The sequence below is a fragment of the Garra rufa genome, chromosome 22 (genome assembly GCF_049309525.1).
Source record: "Garra rufa chromosome 22, GarRuf1.0, whole genome shotgun sequence".
In the NCBI taxonomy this organism is placed as follows: domain Eukaryota; kingdom Metazoa; phylum Chordata; class Actinopteri; order Cypriniformes; family Cyprinidae; genus Garra; species Garra rufa.
This window is the reverse complement of record NC_133382.1, coordinates 877,832-901,295: the sequence shown is the minus strand read 5'-3', so window position 1 is coordinate 901,295 and position 23,464 is coordinate 877,832. Positions and strand designations below refer to the sequence as shown.

General features: G+C 34.2%; 1 protein-coding gene across 3 annotated transcripts in view; it reads right to left on the bottom strand.

The window, feature by feature from the left end:
- The window catches only part of LOC141298236 (protein TANC2-like), a 77,713-nt gene that overhangs the window by 29,123 nt on the left and 25,126 nt on the right, over positions 1–23,464 (bottom strand). For 2 of the 3 annotated variants that reach the window (XM_073828745.1, XM_073828746.1), the window contains exons 5-8: positions 17,440–17,475; positions 14,881–15,162; positions 12,402–12,526; positions 5,489–5,720 (exon numbers count right to left, since the gene is read on the bottom strand). In XM_073828745.1, coding sequence (XP_073684846.1) covers positions 5,489–5,720; positions 12,402–12,526; positions 14,881–15,162; positions 17,440–17,475 — 675 coding nt within the window. The remainder of the gene's footprint in view (positions 1–5,488; positions 5,721–12,401; positions 12,527–14,880; positions 15,163–17,439; positions 17,476–23,464) is intronic. The other variant, XM_073828747.1, reaches the window with a different exon arrangement.

Below are 23,464 nucleotides of genomic sequence, written 5' to 3'. Positions count from 1 at the left end.
CCAGTTCATCAGTTAACATCTTGAGATGACAAAAGCTCAAACAAATCCATCATTAAGATGTTTTTAATGTCTAAAATATGAGTCCATAATCTATAATAATCTATAATCACATCAAAATCCAGCCACATATTTGTTTCGAGCTGTTTTGAGTGCTTGGTCTGTGCAGATTTCTCTCCTGATTCAGACCAGACCACTTTTTCACTGGAGGAAGCGTTATTATGGATTACACTCAGTGTATTTTATTTTAAAATGTCTTAATGATGGATTGTTTGAGCTTTTGTCTTCGCCAGATGTTAACTGATGGACTGGAGTGCTGTGGATTATTGTGATGTTTTTATCAGCTGTTTGGACTCTCATCCTGATGGTACCCATTCACTTCATTGGTGAGACACTGACGGAATGACGCATTTCTACAAATCTGATGAAGAAACTAGCTCATCTATATTTTGGATGGCCTAAGGATGAGCACATTTTTTGCAAAAAAAAAATATATATATTTTGAGGTAAAATAATTCTGATGGCACCCATTCACTGCTGAGGATCCATTGGTGAGCAAGTGATGGAATGACATGTTTTTACAAATCTGATGAAGAAACAAACTTATTCTAATCTTGGATGGCCTGAGGATGAGCACATTTCAGCAAAAAAAAAAAAAAAAAAAAACTGAGGTGAACTAATTCTGACAGCACCCATTCACTGCAGAGGATCCATTGGTGAGCAAGTGATGGAATGACGCGTTTATACAAATCTGATGAAGAAACAAACTCATCCTAATCTTGGATGGCCTGAGGATAAACACATTTTCAGCAAAAAAAAATATTTTTGAGGTCAACTAATTCTGACGGCACCCATTCACTGCAGAGGATCCACTGGTGAGCAAGTGATGGAATGACGTGTTTCTACAAATCTGATGAAGAAACAAACTCAACCTAATCTTGGATGGCGTAAGAGTGAGCACATTTTCAGCAAAAAAATCATTTTGAAGTTAACTAATTCTGACGGCACCCATTCACTGCAGAGGATCCATTGGTAAGCAAGTGATGGAATGATGTGTTTCTACAAATCTGATGAAGAAACTAACTCATCCTAATCTTGGATGGCCTGAGGATGAGCACATTTCAGCAAAAAAATAAATAAAAATAACTGAGGTCAACTAATTCTGACGGCACCCATTCACTGCAGAGGATCCATTGGTGAGAGTGATGGAATGACGTGTTTCTACAAATCTGATGAAGAAACAAACTCAACCTAATCTTGGATGGCCTGAGAATGAGCACATTTTCAGCAAAAAAACAATATTTTGAGGTGAACTAATTCTGACGGCACCCATTCACTGCAGAGGATCCATTGGTAAGCAAGTGATGGAATGACGTGTTTCTACAAATCTGATGAAGAAACAAACTCATCCTAATCATGGATGGCCTGAGGATGAGCACATTTCAGCAAAAAAAAATAAATAATAATAATATAATAATAATAATAAACTTTATTTTATAAAGCGCCTTTAAAAGCAGCTTCTCAAAGCGCTGTACACAAATTAAACAATACAAAGCTCAAGCAATAAAAGTAACATCAACAATCAAATGCTAATTTAAAAAAATAAGTCTTAAGTCTACCTTTAAAAATGTCGTAGCTCTGGGCCTCCCTAAGATCAAGAGGCAGAGAATTCCAAAGGACAGGAGCATATGAAGAAAAGGCCCTGTCACCCATAGATCGTAAACGTGTATGAGGAACAACCAACAAGTTGGATTGTGAAGAACGCAGTCTCCGAGTTGGGGTATAGGAAGTTAACAATTCAGATAAATAATAAGGAGCCAAGCCATGCAGTGCTTTGTATGTCAGCATCAAAATTTTAAAATCTACTCTGAATCGGACTGGGAGCCAGTGTAAGGACTCCAAAACTGGAGTGATGTGATTGCATACCCTGGACCCAGTCAATATCCTGGCGGCCGAGTTTTGAACATATTGTAGTTTGTTGAGTGTGGATTTAGAGACTCCGGCTAGCAGGGCGTTACAATAATCTATCCTAGAGATGACAAAGGAGTTCATCAGCTTTTCAGCTACTGAGAAATTTAGCATAGGACGTAATCTTGCTATATTTCTGAGGTGAAAAAAGGATGATTTAACTGTACTATGAACAAAAGAATCAAATGTAAGCCTAGTATCAAAAATAACTCCAAGATTCCTCACTTTAGCTTGAGTAGCCAAGGCAGAGCCATCAATAAACAAAGATAAGGAACCAGCTTTGGAAATTTGATGACGGGAACCAATAAGCATAACTTCAGTTTTATCACTATTCAGACACAGAAAATTTGTGCTCATCCATTCCTTTATCTCAGAAACACAGCCAGACAGAAAATCAACATCAGGATGTTCACCAGGTTTTGAGTGTATATAAATCTGCGTATCATCAGCATAAAAGTGATAATGGAGGCCAAGCGATCGCAACAATTGTCCAAGTGGTGACAGATAAATATTAAAAAGCAGAGGGCCCAAGACTGAGCCCTGAGGAACCCCAGTGAGAACAGAGCTAATCTCAGACCTGAAACCACCCATGGAAACGAACTGAGAACGGTCAGTAAAATAGGATTTAAACCACTTCAAAGCTGTCCCCGACACACCAAAATCTTGTTCAAGGCGGATGAGTAATAAATTATGATCCACAGTATCAAAAGCTGCTCTTAAATCAAGAAGGATGAGAATGGAAATTACACCAGAGTCAGAAGCCATCAACAAATCATTGGTAACTTTGACCAAAGCTGTTTCGGTACTGTGGAATTTACGAAAACCTGACTGAAAAGGATCAAACAGGTTATTAATTGCAAGATGGTTACGTAGATGAAAGGCAACAACACGCTCAAGTATTTTTGCCATGAACGGAAGATTAGAGATAGGTCGAAAATTATTAAAATCCTCCAGAGTAGTATTTTCTTTTTTTGGTACTGGAGTTACAGCAGCAATCTTTAATGCTGCTGGAACCTCCCCCGTCTGCAATGAGTCATTCATAATACTGAGGACAGTAGGGCTAAAAACATCGAAGCAAGATTTAAATAAGCTTGAGGGAATAGGATCAAGCAAGCAAGTGGTAGATTTCATGCTTGATACCTCTCTTTTGAGAGCCTCAGAATTAAGATGTGGAAAATTAGTGAGAGAAAAACCAATAAACCCAGATGAACAGAGAATTGAGACAGTGGAAGCAGATGAAGCAGAAATCTGTTTACGAACACTATCAATTTTAGAGTTAAAAAATTTAAGGAAAGAATCACATAGCTGTTGAGAAACAGGCAAGGTGGTGGCAGCATCAACTTTAAGCAGTCTATTTATAGTTTGAAACAAATGTCTGGGGTTTCCTTGATTGTTTTCAATAGTCTGAGAAAAATAAGAAGATCTTTCAGTCTCAATTAATGCTCTGTAGTCACCCAGAAGATCCTTCCAAGCCAAATAATGACCATTCAGGCCAGTAAGACGCCATTTACGCTCCATTTTTCGACATGCCGCCTTCCTAGTGCGCAAATTGTCATTATACCAAGGAGCAGTACGAGTTGAAGTAATCTTACGTGACCTTAGAGGAGCAAATGAGTCAAGATTAGTAACAAGAGCATTGTTAAACTGTGAAACTTTCTCCTCCAAAGATGTCGAATACTGGTCACTTAAGGTGGATACAACAGAATTAGAAAAAACTGTTTGATCGATAGACTTCCACTTCCGGAATGTTACAGTTCGGTTTGTAGGCAGACTCGAACGATGCATCTCTAGATTGAATAAAACAGCTGAGTGATCCGACAATCCAATGTCAACAGAAGATAACTGTGATACAAATGAACCATTTGTTATCACAAGATCCAGGGTATGGCCTTTACAATGAGTTGGGCCTGTTACCAACTGTGAGAAGTCAAGACAGTCAAGAAGCGATAAAAATTCCTTGGCAAACACAGAGTCACTTCGGTCCACATGTATGTTAAAGTCCCCCACAATAAGAATTCTATGGAACTTCAAGCTCAACATAGACAGAAAATCAGCAAATTCTGATGTAAAAGCTTCATTTGATGTCTTAGGGGGTTTATAGACTGTTGCAATGATGGTAGATGTAGGAGCAGAAATACTCAGAACCAGGCATTCAAATGACGAGAACTGGGAAACAGATACAGGGCTTATCTTGAATTGCAGGTTGTAAACCACAATAATGCCTCCACCTCTGCCAGATATCCTCGGGAGATCTAAGATTCCAAAACCAACAGGAGTGATCTGATTAAACAGAAGTCCATCATTTTCTCTATGCCATGTTTCAGTTAAGAACAGGAAGTCCAGCTTTTTGTCCAGAATAAAATCCGATAAGACCAGTGCCTTGTTATTCACAGAGCGGGCATTAAATAATGCAGCATAAGCCGAGCTATGAAATGTTGTCAACAATGACTTAATCTCCACACGGGGTACCAATATTAAATTACGTTGATCAATACCAGTGTAAAACAGATTGTTAGTCTTACGTCGGCATGTAGAGATACAAATGCTGGGAAAAGATGAAGCTGTAAAGCTTCGCCTCGAGCCCCGGTGAATATACCGTTTAGGACGTAGCAAGCCAGCGTCACGGCAAAGTTCGTAAGAGTCTTTAGCTAAACGATACGGGTTCTGTTTTAAATTCAGCAGTTGTCGTGCAGTGTACCTTAGGGCCATGGTCATTAAATCCGCAAACACAGCTGGTCCTAGGCGTTGAATCCCCGTAGCACACCGCGATCTTAATGTCGAATCCACATATACAGTTAGACCAACGCTTTGATTCCCCGTTGCTCGTTGCAGATTATTCCGTTGCAGATTATTCCATTGAATCCCCGTAGCACACCGCGATCTTAATGTCGAATCCACATATACAGTCAGACCAACACGTTGATTCCCCGTTGCTCGTTGCAAATTATTCCGTTGCAGGTTATTCCGGGTGGAGCACAGGAATAAAAACAACAGTTCGAAACAGATAAACTGGCACCACCACATTGCACTCACAAAGGCGCTGAAGAATAATATTAAAATATTACTAAAATAAACAAAACGGTGAGAGGAGCGGCAGCCAAACGCGCCAGCGTACCCGACCCGACCGGAAAACGTTCTCTAGTGCACTTGCAAAAAATAACTGAGGTGAACTAATTCTGACGGCACCCATTCACTGCAGAGGATCCATTGGTGAGAGTGATGGAATGACGTGTTTCTACAAATCTGATGAAGAAACAAACTCAACCTAATCTTGGATGGCCTAAGAGTGAGCACATTTTCAGCAAAAAAACAATATTTTGAGGTAAACTAATTCTGACGGCACCCATTCACTGCAGAGGATCCATTGGTGAGACAGTGATGGAACGCTACATTTCTACAAATCTAATGAAGAAACAAACTCATCTTGGAAGATCTGAGGGTGAGCAAATGTTCAACTCTTTTTATTTATGAGTGAACTATTGTAGCTTCAAAGATACAAACACAAATTCTCAATCTCTCATACCTTTATAAAGTGCATCCAGTGGTTCGAGGACCCCTCGTCTGAAGGCAGATGGTGGATCTTGGACACAGGATCTCAGACTGAGCATGCTCTGTATGTGCGGCTCTTTCAGCAGCAGTTCTCTGTACGCGGCGAGCTGCGGCGAGCGACACAGCAGTGCTGCCACATTGTGCACAAACTCCGGCACCAGGCAGGTGTAGGCGTTATCTGCCTGACAGTAATGATACGCCACGACCTGCAGGGGGCAGCAAAGAGAAGCACAGGTGAGAGAGAAACTCCAGAGTGCAGATATTATGCTGATCCAGTTTGCTGTAATTACAAAATAATTATAAAATGTTACTAATAATATCGATGTGTGCATTATGATGTGGAACAACAGTCCCCGAATGAGGAGCAGGAAAACAATATGCATCTTTATTTGTCCCCGGAGAGGTTGGAGTGGCACAATGCTGAACTGCGTACTTTTTCTTCCTTAATTTGGAACGAGGCCCTGGCAAACCTTTTATCATTAGTTTCTGTGGGACGCACATCTTTGAGACAAGTGCACATAATTGGTTCCATTAAAGCAGTAATTAGGCTAATTAGCTGTTTTAATACATGATGTGAAGGACAACAAAAAAAGCTTCTGAAGTTTTCTCAGTTATGAGGATTTCACAGCGTTTTCAAAAAAAAAAAAAAAAAAAAGAATAAGAAAATATTTGAGTGCAAAAAAAAAGCTGATGTATGGTGCATTTAAAATCTATTTCTAAAATGTATTTAATTTTTTTGTTGTCAGCTGAATATCACATAAAATCTATTCTTATTTTGTTTTGTTTGTGCTCAGTTATAAAGAATGCAAAAGTTTTGCAAGCAAACAATATTTCCTGAGGGAATGGAAACATTTTGCAAACAAAAGCAATGTTTTGTGAGTGAATGCAAAGTTTCAAAGTTTTGAGGAGCAAACAACGTCTTGCAAGCAAACATAGTTTTTCACTGAAATGCAATTGTTTTGCAAAAAAAAAAAAGCAATGTTTTGTGAGTGAATGCAAAGTTTCAAAGGTTTGAGGAGCAAACAACGTCTTGCAAGCAAACATAGTTTTTCACTGAAATGCAATTGTTTTGCAAAAAAAAAAAAAAGCAATGTTTTGTGAGTGAATGCAAAGTTTCTTGGAAAAACACAGGTTTGCAAACATATACAAAGCTTTGTAAACAAAAAGCTAAGTTTTGTGAGAGAATGCAGTTTCTCAGAGAACAAACAAACAAAATGGAATGGAAATGGAAAAAGGAATGAAACAGTTTTGTAAATAAATGCAAATTTCTTAGGGGAAATGCAAAGATTTTGCAAGCCAAAAAAAAAAAACCCCACCATTTCTGAGAGGTGCGCTTTTAAAGTGTGACAAGCCAAGTTTCTCAGGAAACAAAAGTTGTGTGAATGAATGCAAATTTTCAAAAGAACAACAAACAATATTTAGCAAGCGAACATAGTTTTTTACATTAGAATGCAACTGTTTAGCAAAAAATAAAAACGCAATGTTTTTGTGAGTCAATGCAAAGTTTCTCAGAGAAAAAGAAAGTAAGCAAGAAATGCAATGTTTCTCTGAGGAACGAAACAGTTTTGTAAGCAAATGCAACATTTCTTAGGGGAAATGCAAAGGTTCTGCAAGTATTTTTTTACTTGCATTTCTTACTTACAACAACAACATTTCAGGAGGGAGTGCAAAAGTGTGGCAAGCCAAGTTTCTCAGGAAACAAAAGTTTTGTGAGTGAATGCAAAGCTTCTCAGAGGAACACAACAGTTTTGAGAGAGATAATGAGACAACAGCAAATTTTATTCCTCCCTTCTAATTTATTTCCAAAAATGTATTTGCAAAAAAATCATCTGTTTGGGTATTCCATCATTTACAGACTCCGTCTAAACATAGTAGTTGCTTAATCTAATAAACACTGATGTGACTCGACTGCAATTCATAGGATGTTAATATAAGCAAACAGCAAGAGGTTATGATTTAACTCTTTTTTTTAAATAGCACACTGTAAAAATGGCTTTTCTTACTTAGATTTTTCTTGTTTTCAGACAAAATATTAAAAAATTCTTAAAAATCGGCAAGGATTTTCTAGACAAGTAAAAATTAGTCTTGTTTTAAAAAAAATAAAAAATTAATTGAGTTTTTGCTTGAAACAAGCTTAACAATCTGCCAATGGGGTAAGAAAAATAATCTTGTCTTCTGTTTGAAATATGATTTATACACGGCAGAAAAATGCTTTTCTTACTAGATTTGTTGTCTTGTTTCAAGGAGGATTTTCTAACAAGTAAAAACTATTTTCTTGTTTTCAGTAAAAACAAGTCAACATTAAGTCTGTTTTTGCTTGAAACAAGCTAAATAATCTGCCAATGGGATACTCATCTATAAAATCCTTCTTGATTTAAGGATTCTTAGATATTTTGGCTTAAAACAAGACAAAAGACAAAATATTGAATATGAAAAATATTTTTTGCAGTGTAATAACAGCTTAAACATGCTGTAAACACTTCTGCATGCCAATCAGTCTGAATCATTTCTCATATTCATGATTGCTGACATCTGATTGGCTGAGAAGTACAAGTGGGCGGAGTTAAAAAGAGGGCGTGAAAGTTTAAAGTCAACAAAACAGTGGAAGTTCTCAAAACTGCTGAGTCTCTTCTAGCACTTTCAAGCATTGTTGGGTTGAAGTCTTTCTAGCACGTATTTTCCAGACATATTTATTGCAGCTGAAATTGGAAGCGTCAGTAGAAAATAAAGCACAAATCATGACTGCATTGTCCTTTCACTGGGAATATAGCTACAGTGTTCAATATAGTGACACCTTCCCAGCTCCCATTTCACCTTCATCTGTCCTGGTGTTCATTATTCAACACTTCTGAAATAAGCGTGAAGCAGACAAAGCAGGGGGCTCAGAGCTGATGGTAATGCAGCAGAACGCACCGAGAGAGGGCCGGATAATCACTGTAATGTGCTCCAGTCGCTCTGGACGCCTGTGGGGCTCCTCAAAGCTCAACACTTTCATGCTTACTGCATCCCACTCTATAAACATACATATATTCACTTGAACTTTGATGTGCATTAAGAATCTGAACGTCACACACTGAACGTCTCTTAACTAAAATCATCTTCACCTGCACGGTGTGCAATGCAGGACATTGGAGCATATTGCACATGTTAAGGTTTTGTATTGTGCAAGGTAAGGGTTAATTCATTTTATTATTTATAAAAACTTGAAAAGACAGTACAAGAAGAACATAGCCAAGGGATCGCATACAAATTCATAAAATAATGACCAATAGTTATGAATTAAGGCCAGCGCCGGCGCTCCGCACACACAGACCACGCACTGCGCGTAGGGCACCAAGTGCCTGGAGGGGCACCAAAAAATCTGGGTCGTGAAAAATCATCACGACACGCTACTAGTATAAATAACAAATAAAATATGTCTAAAGAATGTTGATATACTAAAGCAATATAAAGCAACAAAACATTGTGCGGCCCTCTCTCCAGTCTCCCTCTGGTGCCCCCCTTCCCCATCAGTGATGCGCGGGTTGATCCAAAATGAGCGGGAGGCTGCGGTTACCCGCGGTTACGGGTCATCCAAAAATATTTCTAATGATATTCGGGTCGCGGTCGGTCGGGTCGTTTGAAATAAAGATGCCAATTAAACCTTTGTAATTCATATTGTACTACACACAATTTTCTTTGAAATACATAGACCTAAACTTTATTGGCTGAATAATATTTACCTTTTAAGCGTTATTAACTGTTGAATAAATGCTGACCCGGGACAAAATGCCCGATTTCCAACACGTTGAACTGAGCAATGCTATTGTACTATTGTTATAGGCTACTTTTAAACGCATATAGCTCAGTAATGTCAGTTTTATGTATTGTCTGAAAGGGGTGGGATTTTTGTTGGGAAAGTCGGGTTAGAGACGCACACTTGGATTAGACTGGATAAACACATGCAGCATCTTAATTCTTAAGAAAATGGCATTCCTAATAAATGTCTCGAATATTTTGATTATGTCCAATGCTTCTCTTTCTTTTGGAATTATTAGACACATTTCACTGTCTTTTCAAATGCCTAGGTCTGTTTAATTTCCTTAATTATAAAATTTCTAGCTCTATTTTTAAAAGTTTCAAGCAATAATATATAAATTATCTCAAATATATGCTTGTTTAAAACCAGGGATTAAAAACGAATTCAAAGGGTATTTTTCTTTACATTTCCAGAGAGCGAAACGAACGAAATTAAACATTATTTAATAAATTCAAAGCACTATAAATTCGTTTAATACAACTGTTAATATATATAAAATAATATTATTTTATCATATTCGTGATTCCTGAATTTATATATGAAAACTTTGTTTAGAAGTGCATTCGTTATGTTTGTATAAGAAAAGTCGTTAACCTAGCCTATTAAGTTGATTTAATATTCTTGATAATTTTTAGAAAAAGTTAAAAGTTAAGAAAAAAGGAATTAGCTTGTAGTCTATATATTTAGGGCTATAGGATAATCTTTTTCTTAACTTTTATTACACTGTAGATCGAAATAAAATAATTCTTGATCATATTTAACATCGGAGAATCACTGACATCGTTTAGAGTACTTCGAAAACGAAACTATTTAAATCTGTATAAAGGAAAGACAAAATAAATCACAAGAACAATCTGTATTTTTCTTGTAATCAAGAACATTTCTTTTGACAAAATTAGCTAATTAATGCCGAATGATGTTTGACAGTGAGCGGGTAACTATTTGTGAATTTTTGTTTGTTAATGAAACATTTTCCATATATATTAATAGTATGTTCCAGGGGTTTATTTTAGTATTACTTTAATTAAAAACAATGTCTTTTAGACTAAAGGAGTTGAAGAATTCTGCATTGGCAGAATCAAATATAAGAGAACCCAGGTCAGACCAAAATTGCTTCACTTTTTATTATTTAGATTTTTTTGCCTCGTTTCCCACCAAAATATCTAAAAATCTATCTAAAAAAAATCTAAAAAGAAGTTGTTTTAGATAAAATAAAAATTATTTTTTTGTTTTCAGAAAAAATTAAGTGAGTTTTTGCTTAGAACAAGCAAAATAATCTGCCAATGGGGTAAGAAAAAAATATCTAATTTCAAACAGAAAACAAGATTATTTTTCTTACCCCATCGGCAGATTATGTTGCTTGTTTCAAGCAAAACCACACTTAATTTTAAGTAGTTTTTTTCTAAAAACAAGACAATAATTTTTACTCGTCTAGAAAATCCTTGATTTAAGAATTTTTAGATATTTTGGCTGCAAACAAGACAAAAAAAATCAAAGTAAGAAAAGCATTTTTTGCAGTGTGCTGCTTGTTTGCAAAAAGAACATGAGCTGTCAGTGATACTATTTGGAAACATTAGAATTAACAGGGTTATAATTTATGTAAAATTAAAAAATGTGTTTCCTTATTAGGATTTAATTCTTCCCTATTTAAAACAATCCCTAGAGTATGACGTCACATCCTGTGACTGATATCCATTGCATTTCATGTCAAAATGTGCAAAAAGTGCAAATTTTATTTGCCTAAAACTAGCAACTTTAATAGTGGCTCCTAAAAGTTTAATAATAAAGGACAAGTGCAAGGTGTGTGCAATGCATTTTGTCTTGCTACTCCTGTTCAACTAGTCCATTCACACCTCAATGCATATTGCCTTCTGTTATGATGCCATTCAGACAACTTGGAGATCAAGTTTGACCAAAACATAACCCACAATTTGACCTACTCTGGAGTAAAACAATGCATCTCACGATAATTCAGTCTGGATTTCAAAGACAGGACTCACAAAAGCAAGAACAAACAGCAGAAACCTCCCTTGGAGCTCCACAAACTCCAAAAGCCCCATTAATGAGGTGTGATGGTTTAATGAGGAAATCTGTGGTCATTCAGGCCCGGAGCTCATTGAAAGTGTAGAGAGCCACAGGCAACACAAATCAAACCGCAGGTGAAGGAGATGACAGAGGAATGAGAGATCAGACGCTGTGACAGCCGGAGAGAGGATCAACTATATCAGAATACTAATTCACTCACACAAATGTTTTAGAAGGGACTTAAACTGTCCAGAAGGCTAGAAAGTGAGAGTCGATTATTAATGCATTGACTTAACTAGATCTAATAGCATGGCAAGGAAATTGCTTTCTGGCTGAATTAATATTTTATGAGGCTCACTGGCAAACTTACTTCTCTTTTTAAAACATATCTGCATAATGCAATAGAAGAGACTGCGACAGCAAGCCCGCACAGGTGAAGACGACCTTTTGTGTGAGTCGAAGCAATTCTAGCGGTCAACAGGATCTATTGTGAGGAGATTGACATTGGAAACTGTGTGTGTGTGTGTGTGTGTGTGTGTGTGTGTGTGTGTGTGTGTGTGTGTGTGTGTGTGTGTGTGAAAAAGCTTGGCTTGATACTAAATTTTCAGTTTCAGTGCAAATCAATACACTGCAAAAAATGCTTATTTATTCAGCTTTCTGATGAAGTATAAATGTCAATTTTGAAAAATTGACCCTTGTGTTTTGTGGTCTAGGGTCACATATTATGATTTTAAATGTAAAATGCATTATTTATTCAAATAATTTTTTTATTTATGTATTATAATTCTATATTTATAATTTAAAATTTAAAATTCAATTAAAGTTATTGCTTTAGTCCCTCATGCTCAGTATCTGTACCATAAAGAAGCTTCTTTTTGCCGTGGGATAAAGGAAAAAAAGGTAATTGGGACTCTTTATCTTACAATTGTAACATCATGCATGAAATCTAAGAAACCTCTGTAGCACATTCAGTATTATGTTAATGCTAATGAATAATTAAATTCCACCAATATTGATGCATTATTACTCCCAAGTGTGTGTTTGTGTGTTTGTGTGTTTGTACCTGTGATGCAAGCCTCCTCATGGCCTCCTCCTGCCTCCTCCTCATTTCTGGAGTTCCAGGGCAACTTCCTCCTCCCAGTGTACCATGGGAAGGCTGCGGCTGCGTCAGAGGGATGCCATCTCCATCTGACCACACACAAGCAAACAATCAATTATATTCAACTCATGCCTTTTTAAAAACATGTCCTATGGTGACATTTTGTAAAATGATATTATGTTGCTTCTTGCATGTTTTGTAACACTTTCAAAGTGAAATGTCCAGTGAGTGGCGCTAAAAGCATCTTCAGTTTTATCTGATAAAGATAAACATGAATCTGACAATGGTTTATTACTTTGGTCGTTGTATGTATTGCAGGCAGCAGTTCAGAAATTACACTACACAAAAAAGGCTTCTCTTACTTAGTATTTTGGTCTTGTTTCTAGTCAAAATATCTAAAAACTCTTAAATTAAGTTAGTCTTAGTCTAGTCTTGTTTCCAGAAAAAAAAAAAAAAACTAAATTAAGTGCATTTTGCTTAAAAGAAGTGAAATTATCTGTCAGTGGGGTTACTCTTGTTTTAAGAATATTTTACTTACTCCAGTGGCAGATAATTTAGCTTGTTTCCAGGAGGAAAAAATGTAATTAAGTGCATTTTTAGAACAAGACTAAACATCTTCTTATTTTAATAATTTTTAGATATTTTGGGCTAGAAACAAGACAAAAATACAAAATAATATACACCTTTTTTGCAGTGTAAATGTCCACTGAGTGGCACTAAATGGTTAAAGGATTACTCCACTTGCAGAATAAAAAAGTCCTGATAATTTACTCACCCCCATGTCTTCCAAGATGTTCATGTCTTTCGCAAAGAAATTTTGTTTTTTGAGGAAAACATTCCAGGATTTTTCTCCAATTAGTGGACTTCAATGGTGCTCAATGGATTGAAGGTTAAAAATGCAGTTTAAATGCAGCTTCAAATGACTCTAAACGATCCCAGCCAAAGAAGGAGAGTCTTATCTAGTGAAACAATTAGTCATTTTCTAAAAAACAAAAAACAAAATATATATATATATATTTATACACTTTTTAACCACAGATGCTCAAGACAGTTAGGGTGTGTCAACAAACTCCCATCTCATTTTCTCCTCCAACTTCAAAATCGTCCTACATTGCTGTTTTACCTGTTTTGTAAAGACCGTTTACCTTCTTTGCACGTTCACTTTGTAAACTCTGGGTTGGTTCTGCAGCGATGTAGGACGATTTTGAAGTTGGAGGAGAAAATGAGACGGGAGTTTTTCGACATACCCTTGAACCGGTCTTGAACTAGAGTTCACGCAGAGCTAAACAAGATGAGCATTTGGGGTTAAGAAGTATAGAATTTGTTTAGATTAGACCCTTCTTCCTCGGCTGGGATGGTTTAGAGCCCTTTGAAGATGCATTAAAACTGAATTTTTAATCTTCAATCCTTTGAGCACCATTGAAGTCCACTATATGGAGAAAAATCCTGGAATGTTTTCCTCAAAAAACGTAAATTCTTTTTTTTAATTTTAGAAGCAAAGTAATCCTTTAATCCTTGCTTTTGAAATCTACACTAAACTGACCTTCAAACTAAATGACAGTGTTAAAAACGCAAACTTCTGAAGCAATCATGTCATTTTATTTGCTTCCGAGAGTATTCGAGCTCTTTTGACTCGTGTTTAACAGTTTTCGTACTAAGTGCAATGCTTTACCGGGTGCGCTACCGAGCAAGTTTGCTACTTCAGAAAAGCCAAATATATGGAGCTGGTTATGAGTTGCAAACATCAAATGCATTTATTTATTTTGTCTTGTTTTCAGCCAAAATATCTAAAAATTCTTAAATCAAGAAGGATTTTCTAGACAAGTTCATGTTTTCAGAAAAAAACAAGTCAACATTAAGTGAGTTTTTGCTTAGAACAAGCTAAATAATCTGCCAATGGGGTAAGCAAAAACTGAAAACAAGATTGTTTTTCTTACCCCATTGGCAGATTATTTTGCTTGTTTCAAGCAAAAACGTACTTATTTTTGACTTATTTTTTCTGAAAACAAGACAATCACTTTTATTAGTCTAGAAAATCCTCTTGATTTGATGAATTTAATTAAGAAAAGCATTTTAAAGCATGTTATAACATACTACTGTGCAAAGATATTGACCTATAATCATAATCTGTGTGAAAAGAACCACTAGTGTGTGTTTTACTGCCACTAGTGTTTATTTTAGCTGAAAAGTGCAGTTTTCTGGAATAATTTTCAATGAGCCAATGTTGATTTTCTAATATTCATTAATCATTCATTATCTTTGCGATTACATTTGGTGTTGACAGAGAGATGTCACAGACTGGCGGAAAAGTCACACACTTCAGCTTTTGCCTAAATGAGCTTCAGAAAAGTTCACTGCAGCACAGAACACTGTGACAGACAGATATGCGAGTTAATGAAGTTTGGTCTGTACACTTTGCGTAAGTCACTGATGAAAGCCTCACGTTTGGGCGAGGACTGCGGGCTGTCGGAGGCGATCTGTCGCATGCGGTTTCCATGGCAGCTGAGAGCCACGAGGCGCGAGATGATGGCGGTTTTGCCGTAGCCGATGTTGCCCACCAGAACCACGCCGCGGTTAGTGCCGGAGTGGGCGGTGCGTAGGTAGGCGTCAATCTCCTGGAAGAGCCAATCACGGCCCGTGAACACAGAGTCCATGGTGATGCTGGGAACCTCGAACAGCAGCGGCTTTAGTGCGATGTCCTGCAGTCTGTACGGAGCGAATCGCACTGGGGATGGACAGAAAGTATTACAAATTATGAATGATTCACCCTCTAAAACATTACAAACACACATAAATAAACTATGATGCAATCAAAACACGATCATCAGACACATACACTCACAGAAAGACACATATATAGGGGCCTACGATTTGATGTAGAATTGAAGAATAAAATCAAATTGGAATGATCAATAAAATAACTAAAACATATGGTTATATTATATATTATTATAAGAAGTTTAGTGCTGTCAAATGATTAATCGTGATTAATCACATCCAAAATAAAAGTTTTTGTTCAAATAATATATATATGTGTACTGTGTATATTTATTGTGTATATATATATATACACAACCATGTATGGATATATTTAGGAAAAGTGTGTTGTGTTTATATATTAAATATATGTATACATAATATTAATTATATGAATAAAAATATATACATGTAAATATTTTCTAAATATAAACTGTATGTGTGTGTATTTATATATACATAAGAAATATACACAGTACACACACACACACATATATAATATATATATATATATATATATATATATATATTATTTGAACAAAAACTTTATTTTGGATGTGATTAATCACGATTAATCATTTGACAGCACTAAAAAAGTTACCAAATTGTTAATGTGTTATAAAATGATCTGATTACACACTTTTTGATGCTAAAATGTCATTAGGATAGAATGGCTTTATAATTATTATAATGTATTAAAAATGCATTGAATGGGTCAAAATGATCGATTATGCCAAAAATCATTAGGATATTAAGTAAAGATCATGTTCCATGACGATGTTTTGTAAACTTCCTGCCGTAAATATATCAAAACTTAATTTTTGATTTGTAATATGCATTACTAAGAGCTTCATTTGGACAACTTTAAAGGTGATTTTCTCAATATTTAGATTTTTTTGCATTATCAGATTCCAGATTTTCTAATAGTTGTATCTCGGCCACATATTGTCCTATCTTAGCTTATTTATTCAGCTTTCAGATGATGCATGAATCTTAATTTTAGAATAATTGACCCGTATGACTGGTTTTGTGGTCCAGGGTCACATAAATATAATCTTCTGCTCAAAAGCTTGGGATCAGTGTGATTTTTAATGGTTTTTAAAGAAGTTTCTTCTGATCATCAAGGCTGCATTTATTTGATAAAAAATACAGAAAAAAAAACTGTAATATTGTGAAATATTATTTACATTTAAAATAACAGTTTTCTATGTGAATATCTGTTAAAGTGTAATTTATTCCTGTGATGCAAAGCTGAATTTTCAGCATCATTACTGCAGTCTTCAGATCACATGATCCTTCAGAAATCATTCTAATATTCTGATTTATTTATTTTGTTGGAACCTGTGTTTTTTCAGTATTCTTTAACAAATAAAAAGTTGAAAAGAACAGTGTTTATTTAAAATAGAAATAGTTTGGGGTCAGTATATTTTTATTCTTTCATTTTTTGAAAGAAATTAATATTATCCAGCCAGGATGTGTTAAATGGATAAAATAGCAAAGACTTACATTGTTAGAAAATATTTTTTATTTTGAATAAATGCTGTTCTCTTTAACCTTTTATTCATCAAGAATCCTCAAAAAGAATCACAGGTTCCAAAAAAATATTAAGCAGCACAACTGTTTCCAACACTGATAATAAATTATAAATAAATATTATATATATATATATATATATATATATATATATATTATAATATTAAATAAAGTATATTAGAATGATTGTAGAAGAATCATGTTACACTGAAATAAAAATTCAGCTTGGCATCATAAATTATATATTAAAATATTTTAAACTCTAATAATATTTTACAATATTACATTTTTTTTGTATTTTGATCAAGTAAATGCAGCATTGATGAGCGTATAAGAATTCTTTAAAAATCTTACTGATCCCAAAGTTTTGAACAACAGTGTATATAAAAATTAATTGTTATTTTTATTTTGCTATTATCATACATATAGGCCAATAATAGTACAATATTACATATATACATATATATAATAATAATTACTATTACTATTATTATTACACAATAGATAGTTTAATACAATTTTTAAAACAACAATTAAAAATAGAATAATAAATTAAATTAAATAAATTATTAAATTAAAATAATATTGTATAGGGCCTAACCACACAACTAATTTGCCCACATGACAAAATATAGTGCAGTGGCTACTCATCAAAGGCACATGTGACGGCACAGACGGACAGAGATCAGCCTTTGCAAGAACCCACACTTACGTGACTGAGACTGCCAGACATGGCTGTTAGCGGAAGCTGAGACACACAGACAGGCGACAGGAGAAAGAGAGAGAGAGAGAGAGAGCGCACTGAAAAAGCGAATCACTGCAGATCAAGCATGCAGCGGCTGAACACTTCAGGAGAGAGCAGGAAACATGAGGATCTGACAGAAACATATCACTTCCTACAACTGAACATTACTGACTAACAACATTTATGTCACATCTGTGCATTAAAAGCTCCACTTTCACAATCCAAAGATCTCATCATCCAAAATATACACTTGCCAAAAGGCAAACGCAAGTCAAATCGGACTCCATCCTGACTTTGGTAATCTACTAATAATATAACTTCTGCATCTACACTACCATCAACACTTTAGAACTGGATTAATAAAGATCGTCAACACAAACTTAGTTGGCTTGAGAAAGCTGGACCAGAACGTTTGGAAAGTTTAAACAAGTTTTAAGGTTTAAGCATTAGCAAGTTGCTAGTATATTTCTAGAATGTTTGTAGCATGATTTAGCAAGCTGCTAGCACGATTAACAAGTTGCTAGCATGTCTGTAGCATGATTAACGAGTTTCTAGTATGCTTGTAGCATGATTAGCAAGTTTTTAGCATGACTCTAGAATGATTGACAAGATGTTAGCATGATTAGTAAGTTGCTAGCATGATTAGCATGTTAGCATGATTAACAAGTTTCTAGCATGACTCTAGAATGATTCACAAAATGTTAGCATGATTAGGAAGTTGTTAGCATGGTTAGCATGTTGTTACCATGATTAGCATGTTAGCATGACTTTAGAATGATTCACAAGATGTTAGCATGATTAGCAAGTTGTTAGTATGTTTTGCTAACATGTTTTTAGCATGATTAATGAGTTTCTAGCATGATTAGCAAGTTGTTAGCATGGTTAGCATGTTTTTAGCATGATTAGCAAGTTGTTACCATGGTTAGCATGATTAGCAAGTTGTTAGCATGATTAGCATGTTACCATGATTAACAAGTGTCTAGCACGACTCTAGAATGATTCACAAGATGTTAGCATGATTAGCAAGTTGTTAGCATGGTTAGCATGTTGTTAGCATGATTAGCATGTTAACATGATTAAAAAGTTTTAAACATTATTCTAGCATGATTGACAAGAAGTTAGCATGATTAGCAAGTTGTTAGTATGTTCCTAACATGTTTTTAGCATGATTAGCAAGTTGTTAGCATGATTAGCATTTTACCATGATTAACAAGTTTCTAGCATGACTCTAGCATGATTGACAAGACGTTACCATGATTAGCATGTTGCTAACATGTTTCTTGCATGATTAACAAATTGCTAAAATGTCAAAATGATTAGCAAGTTGCTAGCATGATTAACATTCCCTCAATGTAAGTCTATGGGATTTTTCCCAGTTTTCATCATCATTTTTAGGGAAACCGTAAGTCGGATCAGTCTGAAAAGATCCAGCAGCTGGAGTCAGATCAGTCTGAACATCTGGCCTGAGTTTGGAGTTTGTAGAGTTAAAGCTCGAGGAGGAGTTAGTGTCGACAGATTTAGTAATAGTAATAAAAAAGCTTTTAAATAGCATTTCTGTAACTATGATTTTAAAGCTGTCTTAAAATTGTATTTATTTGATTAAAAATACAGTAAAATCAGTAAAAATGTGAAATAATATTGTAATCTAAAACAGCTGTTTTCTAAGTGAATATCTGTTCAAATGTAATTTATTTCCGTGATCAGAGCTGCATTTTCAGCATCATTCCTGCAGTCTTCAGATCACATGATCCAGTGAGTAATGAGCGCTAAATGAAAACATGAGAGTGATTTTAGGATTTGATGGCATCAGTGCAGTTTCTGTAGGGATTGTATGAAACACACACCTAAAGATGTTTCCAATCCTTGAGCGATCAGTCATGACAGTCAATGGCTCTGATGGAGAGCTGCTGCTTTAGTTAAGAGCTGAATAATCCGGCCATGACTAGCACTCAGAGTATTGTATTGAGAGCAGTGACACACAGTCAAGTGCTGCGCTTATGTTACTTTACAGGAACATTATGTATTTAATAAGTTAAGCTCTGGAGACGGCATTAGAGGCGGAGTGTTCAATCATCTTCAATCATCTCGCAGCTTTCACTGTTCCTTTTTTTTAACGTTTCTTTGTGTAAAAAAATATTTTTGTTTTTTGTATCCATTCAAATGTTTGGGGAATGTTTTTACTTCACTCCAGTAAATTTAAAAAGTACACTGCAAAAAATGCTTCTCTTTGATTTTTTGACTTGTTTCCAGCCAAAATATCTAAAACTTCTTAAATCAAGATGAATTTTCTAGACGAGTCAAAATTATTGTCTTGTTTTCAGAAAAACAAGTTTTTTGCTTGGAACAAGCTAAATAATCTGCCGATGGGCAAAGAAAAATAATCTTGTTTTCTGTTTGAAAAAAACTGCAAAAAATGCTTATCTTAGATTTTTTTTTCTTGTTTCCAGCCAAAATATAAAATAATATCTTAAATCAAGAAGGATTTTCTAGACAAGTAAAAATTACTTTTAAATAAATTAGATATTATTCAGAAATAAATTAGAAAAAAACTCTGATAAACTACAGATGCACTGCAAAAAATGCTTTTCTTACTTAATTTTTTTGTCTTGTTTCCAGCCAAAATATCTACAAATTCTTAAATCAAGAAGGATTTTCTAGACGAGTAAAAAATATTGTCTTTTTTCAGAAAAACAAGTCAAAATTAAATAAGTTTTTGCTTAGAACAAGCTAAATAATCTGCCAATGGGGTAAGAAATAAAATCCTTGTTGATTTAAGAATATTTACATATTTTGGCTGGAAAAAAAAATCTAAGCAAGAAAAGCATTTTTTGCAGTGTATCTGTAGTTTATTAGTGTTTTTCTTTACTATATTCCAAAGCATAATGTCATACTTTTTACTGCACTACATTTCATGAATAAAAGTTGTTTGTTTTACTTTGATACTTATAACCAGTGTTGGGGGGAACACATTACAAGTAACGCAAGTTACATAATTACTAGTTACTTGAAAAAGTAATATAAAGTAACGCATTACTTTTTAATTGAGAAGAAAATATTTGAGTTACTTTTTCAAATAAGTAACACCAGTTACTGTCCCCCCTCATTTATTGATAATAATACAAATATCCTTTATGTATTTAATCCCATTTTATTAACTGATGTCTTTGCTGCTGTCCTTCAATGATCCAATTCATCCATACTAATAAGAAAACATTACTCAAGATAATCTAACATTTGTTTTCCTTTTTTTTAAATTGCTTTTTATTTGTTCTTCTGTGGTCTACTGTACAGACATGACTTTATTTTTCTCTAAGTCTGAGGCTTTTGGTGTGAAAAGGCTTTTACATTTGACAAAAATACAACTTTTTATATTAAAAACAAACAAGCAAGCCCTGCCCAGATTTAAAAAGTAACGCAAAAGTAACATAATTAGTTACTTTTTTAGGGAGTAACTCAATATTGTAATGCATTGCTTTTAAAAGTAACTTTCCTCAACACTGGATACAAATACATTAAAAATGAAGTACTTTCTTGTATTTAGTACATTTTTTAATAACTTTTACCTTAGTGAAAGTAAGAAAGCAATAGTTTCCTAGAGTAATTTAGTATTAAATGATATTTAATATAGAATGTAGTGCAGTAAAAAGTACAATATTATGCTTTGGAATGTTGTGAAGTGAAGTTTTCTGAAGAAAAACGCTTTGATACAGTACAGACAATGGAAAAGAGTAAAAATACTTCACTACTGTCCGCCTCTGAATTCAAAAGTGACAGTTTTAAACATGTTACAATCTTTTGCAACATTTAAAATGATACAAAAGATTTATATTTCAAATAAATGCTGTTATTATGAGCTTTTTGATTCATCATAGAATTTTCAACAGTTGTAATAAGAATTATAATGATTTCTGAAGGATCATGTGACTCTGAGGACCGGAGTAATGATGCTAAAAAAAATCAGCACTTCATCACAGAAATAAATTACATTTGAACAAATATGCAGATAGAAAACAGGTATTTTACATTGTAATAATATTTCACAATTTTACCGATTTTTTCTGTATTTTTAATTAAATAAATGCAATTTTAAGAGAAATTTAAAAAAATGTAGTTATTGTAAACTTTTGATGGGCAATGTAAAAGTTATATTATTAGTAGATTACCAAAGTCAGGGTGGAGTCAGGTTTTACTTGCATTTTGCCTTACACTAAAAATCTTACAGACCCTAAACTTAGTTGCAAAATCTGCTGTTGTACAGGCAATGTTTATGAAAAGTAATATGTTATGATTGTTTGCTTTTAATATAAAAACTTTGAGTTTTAGCAAATGTAAAAGCCCTTTCACACCAAAAAGTGAAATGAATAAGCCTAAGACTGAAGGAAAACAAAAAGCAATGCATTACGAAGCTCACTTGTTACTTGTTTCACAAGATCTTCATAGAAATTATAAATACTAAATATTTTTTGCAATTCTGTCACACCTCACTTAAACACATTTTTTTTACAAAACATTTTAAATGTATGTTTTTTATGTTTGAGTTGCCCTGTTAATTCTATTGCAATCAAATTAATTTTTTTATTTTATTTCTTTCTTTCTTTGTGATTTTTGTGGCTAAAGCATGTTATGTTTAACTGAAATGTTAGTTGCTGTCAGGAGGACGATGGTTCCTGGAGGCACTGGTTAATAATAAGCCATATCATGTTCTGAGAGTCACCTTCATGTTTTCTCTCCTGATCGTGAAGCGGATGCGTTGAGAGCTATTTTAATTATTCACCAGGTGAGAGCGGCTCGCCAGACCAGCAGGAGTAACACAGTCTAACGTCACTGAGCGAGCAGTGTGTGTGTGTGTGTGTGTGTGTGTGTGTGTGTGTGTGTGTGTGTGAATGACTGTGTGTGTGTTCTGTGTGTGAGCGTCTAGGGAAACGGAGCGTTTGAGGTCACTCCAAGGCCCTGGTCTCCTAATTATGTGCTGAAGATGAAGGATGAGTGAGAGCCTTTGAGTCCAGATGAGTCTCACGCAATGGACATTAGCCGCACCTGCGTCAAACCAGCCTCTACTTCCTTTTCCTGTAGCACCTGTGTTAGGTTACTATAATTGAAATAAAACTATAGTCTTTTATAAATACTTGGGATTTGTTTTTATTTTTATATTTTTACTTTTTTTAATTGTAAAATTTAAAATATAAAAGTTTAAAATGTTAAAATTTTAAATTTTGTTCTGTTTGTTGTGTGTTGCATTGTTATTATTCTTAGTAATTTATTATTCTTACTTTTAATTTTTTTATTTATAAGTCATTTTAGTACATCAGGTCATCAGTTTATATATACATATACTGCATACGCAATCACATTCACTCTAAAAAAACTGTTGCTTGAAATTAATTGAATATTTGTTAAAACAAAAAAAACAAAACAAATATATATAAAATACAAACAAATATATATATATATATATATATATATATATATATATATTATTATTTTTTTTTATTTTTTTTTTAACAAATATTATTTTTTTTCATCCAGGTTTATATATTTATCATCAATAAATCCCAGTTGTTTCAGTCTCATACATTTTAATGAACTAAATATAGCTTGTTGCACTGCTAGTCATATTTTAACTCATATTTGCTCATAGATTATAACTGAGTATGTTATTTTCTTCAGAGGTAACAGTTTTAATTTAAATCAAATAGATGCAAATAATAAATAATAAACTATGCCATGAATTTTTGGCAGAAAAATTGAAACCATGAAATCATGGCATTGTTTATTAACTCATGGCATCTATATGACTTTATTTAAATAATCTTTTTCAAAAATGCATTTATTCAAAATGCTTAGAAGTGACATAAATATGTTTAGTATGAAAATAAAATAATTTACTTTTAGTTACAAACGTGGTTAAAATAGTTGTGTTGCAAGCAATATTCAGTTAGTTAAAATGTATGAGACTGAAACAACTGGGATTTATTTATAACACATTTAATCT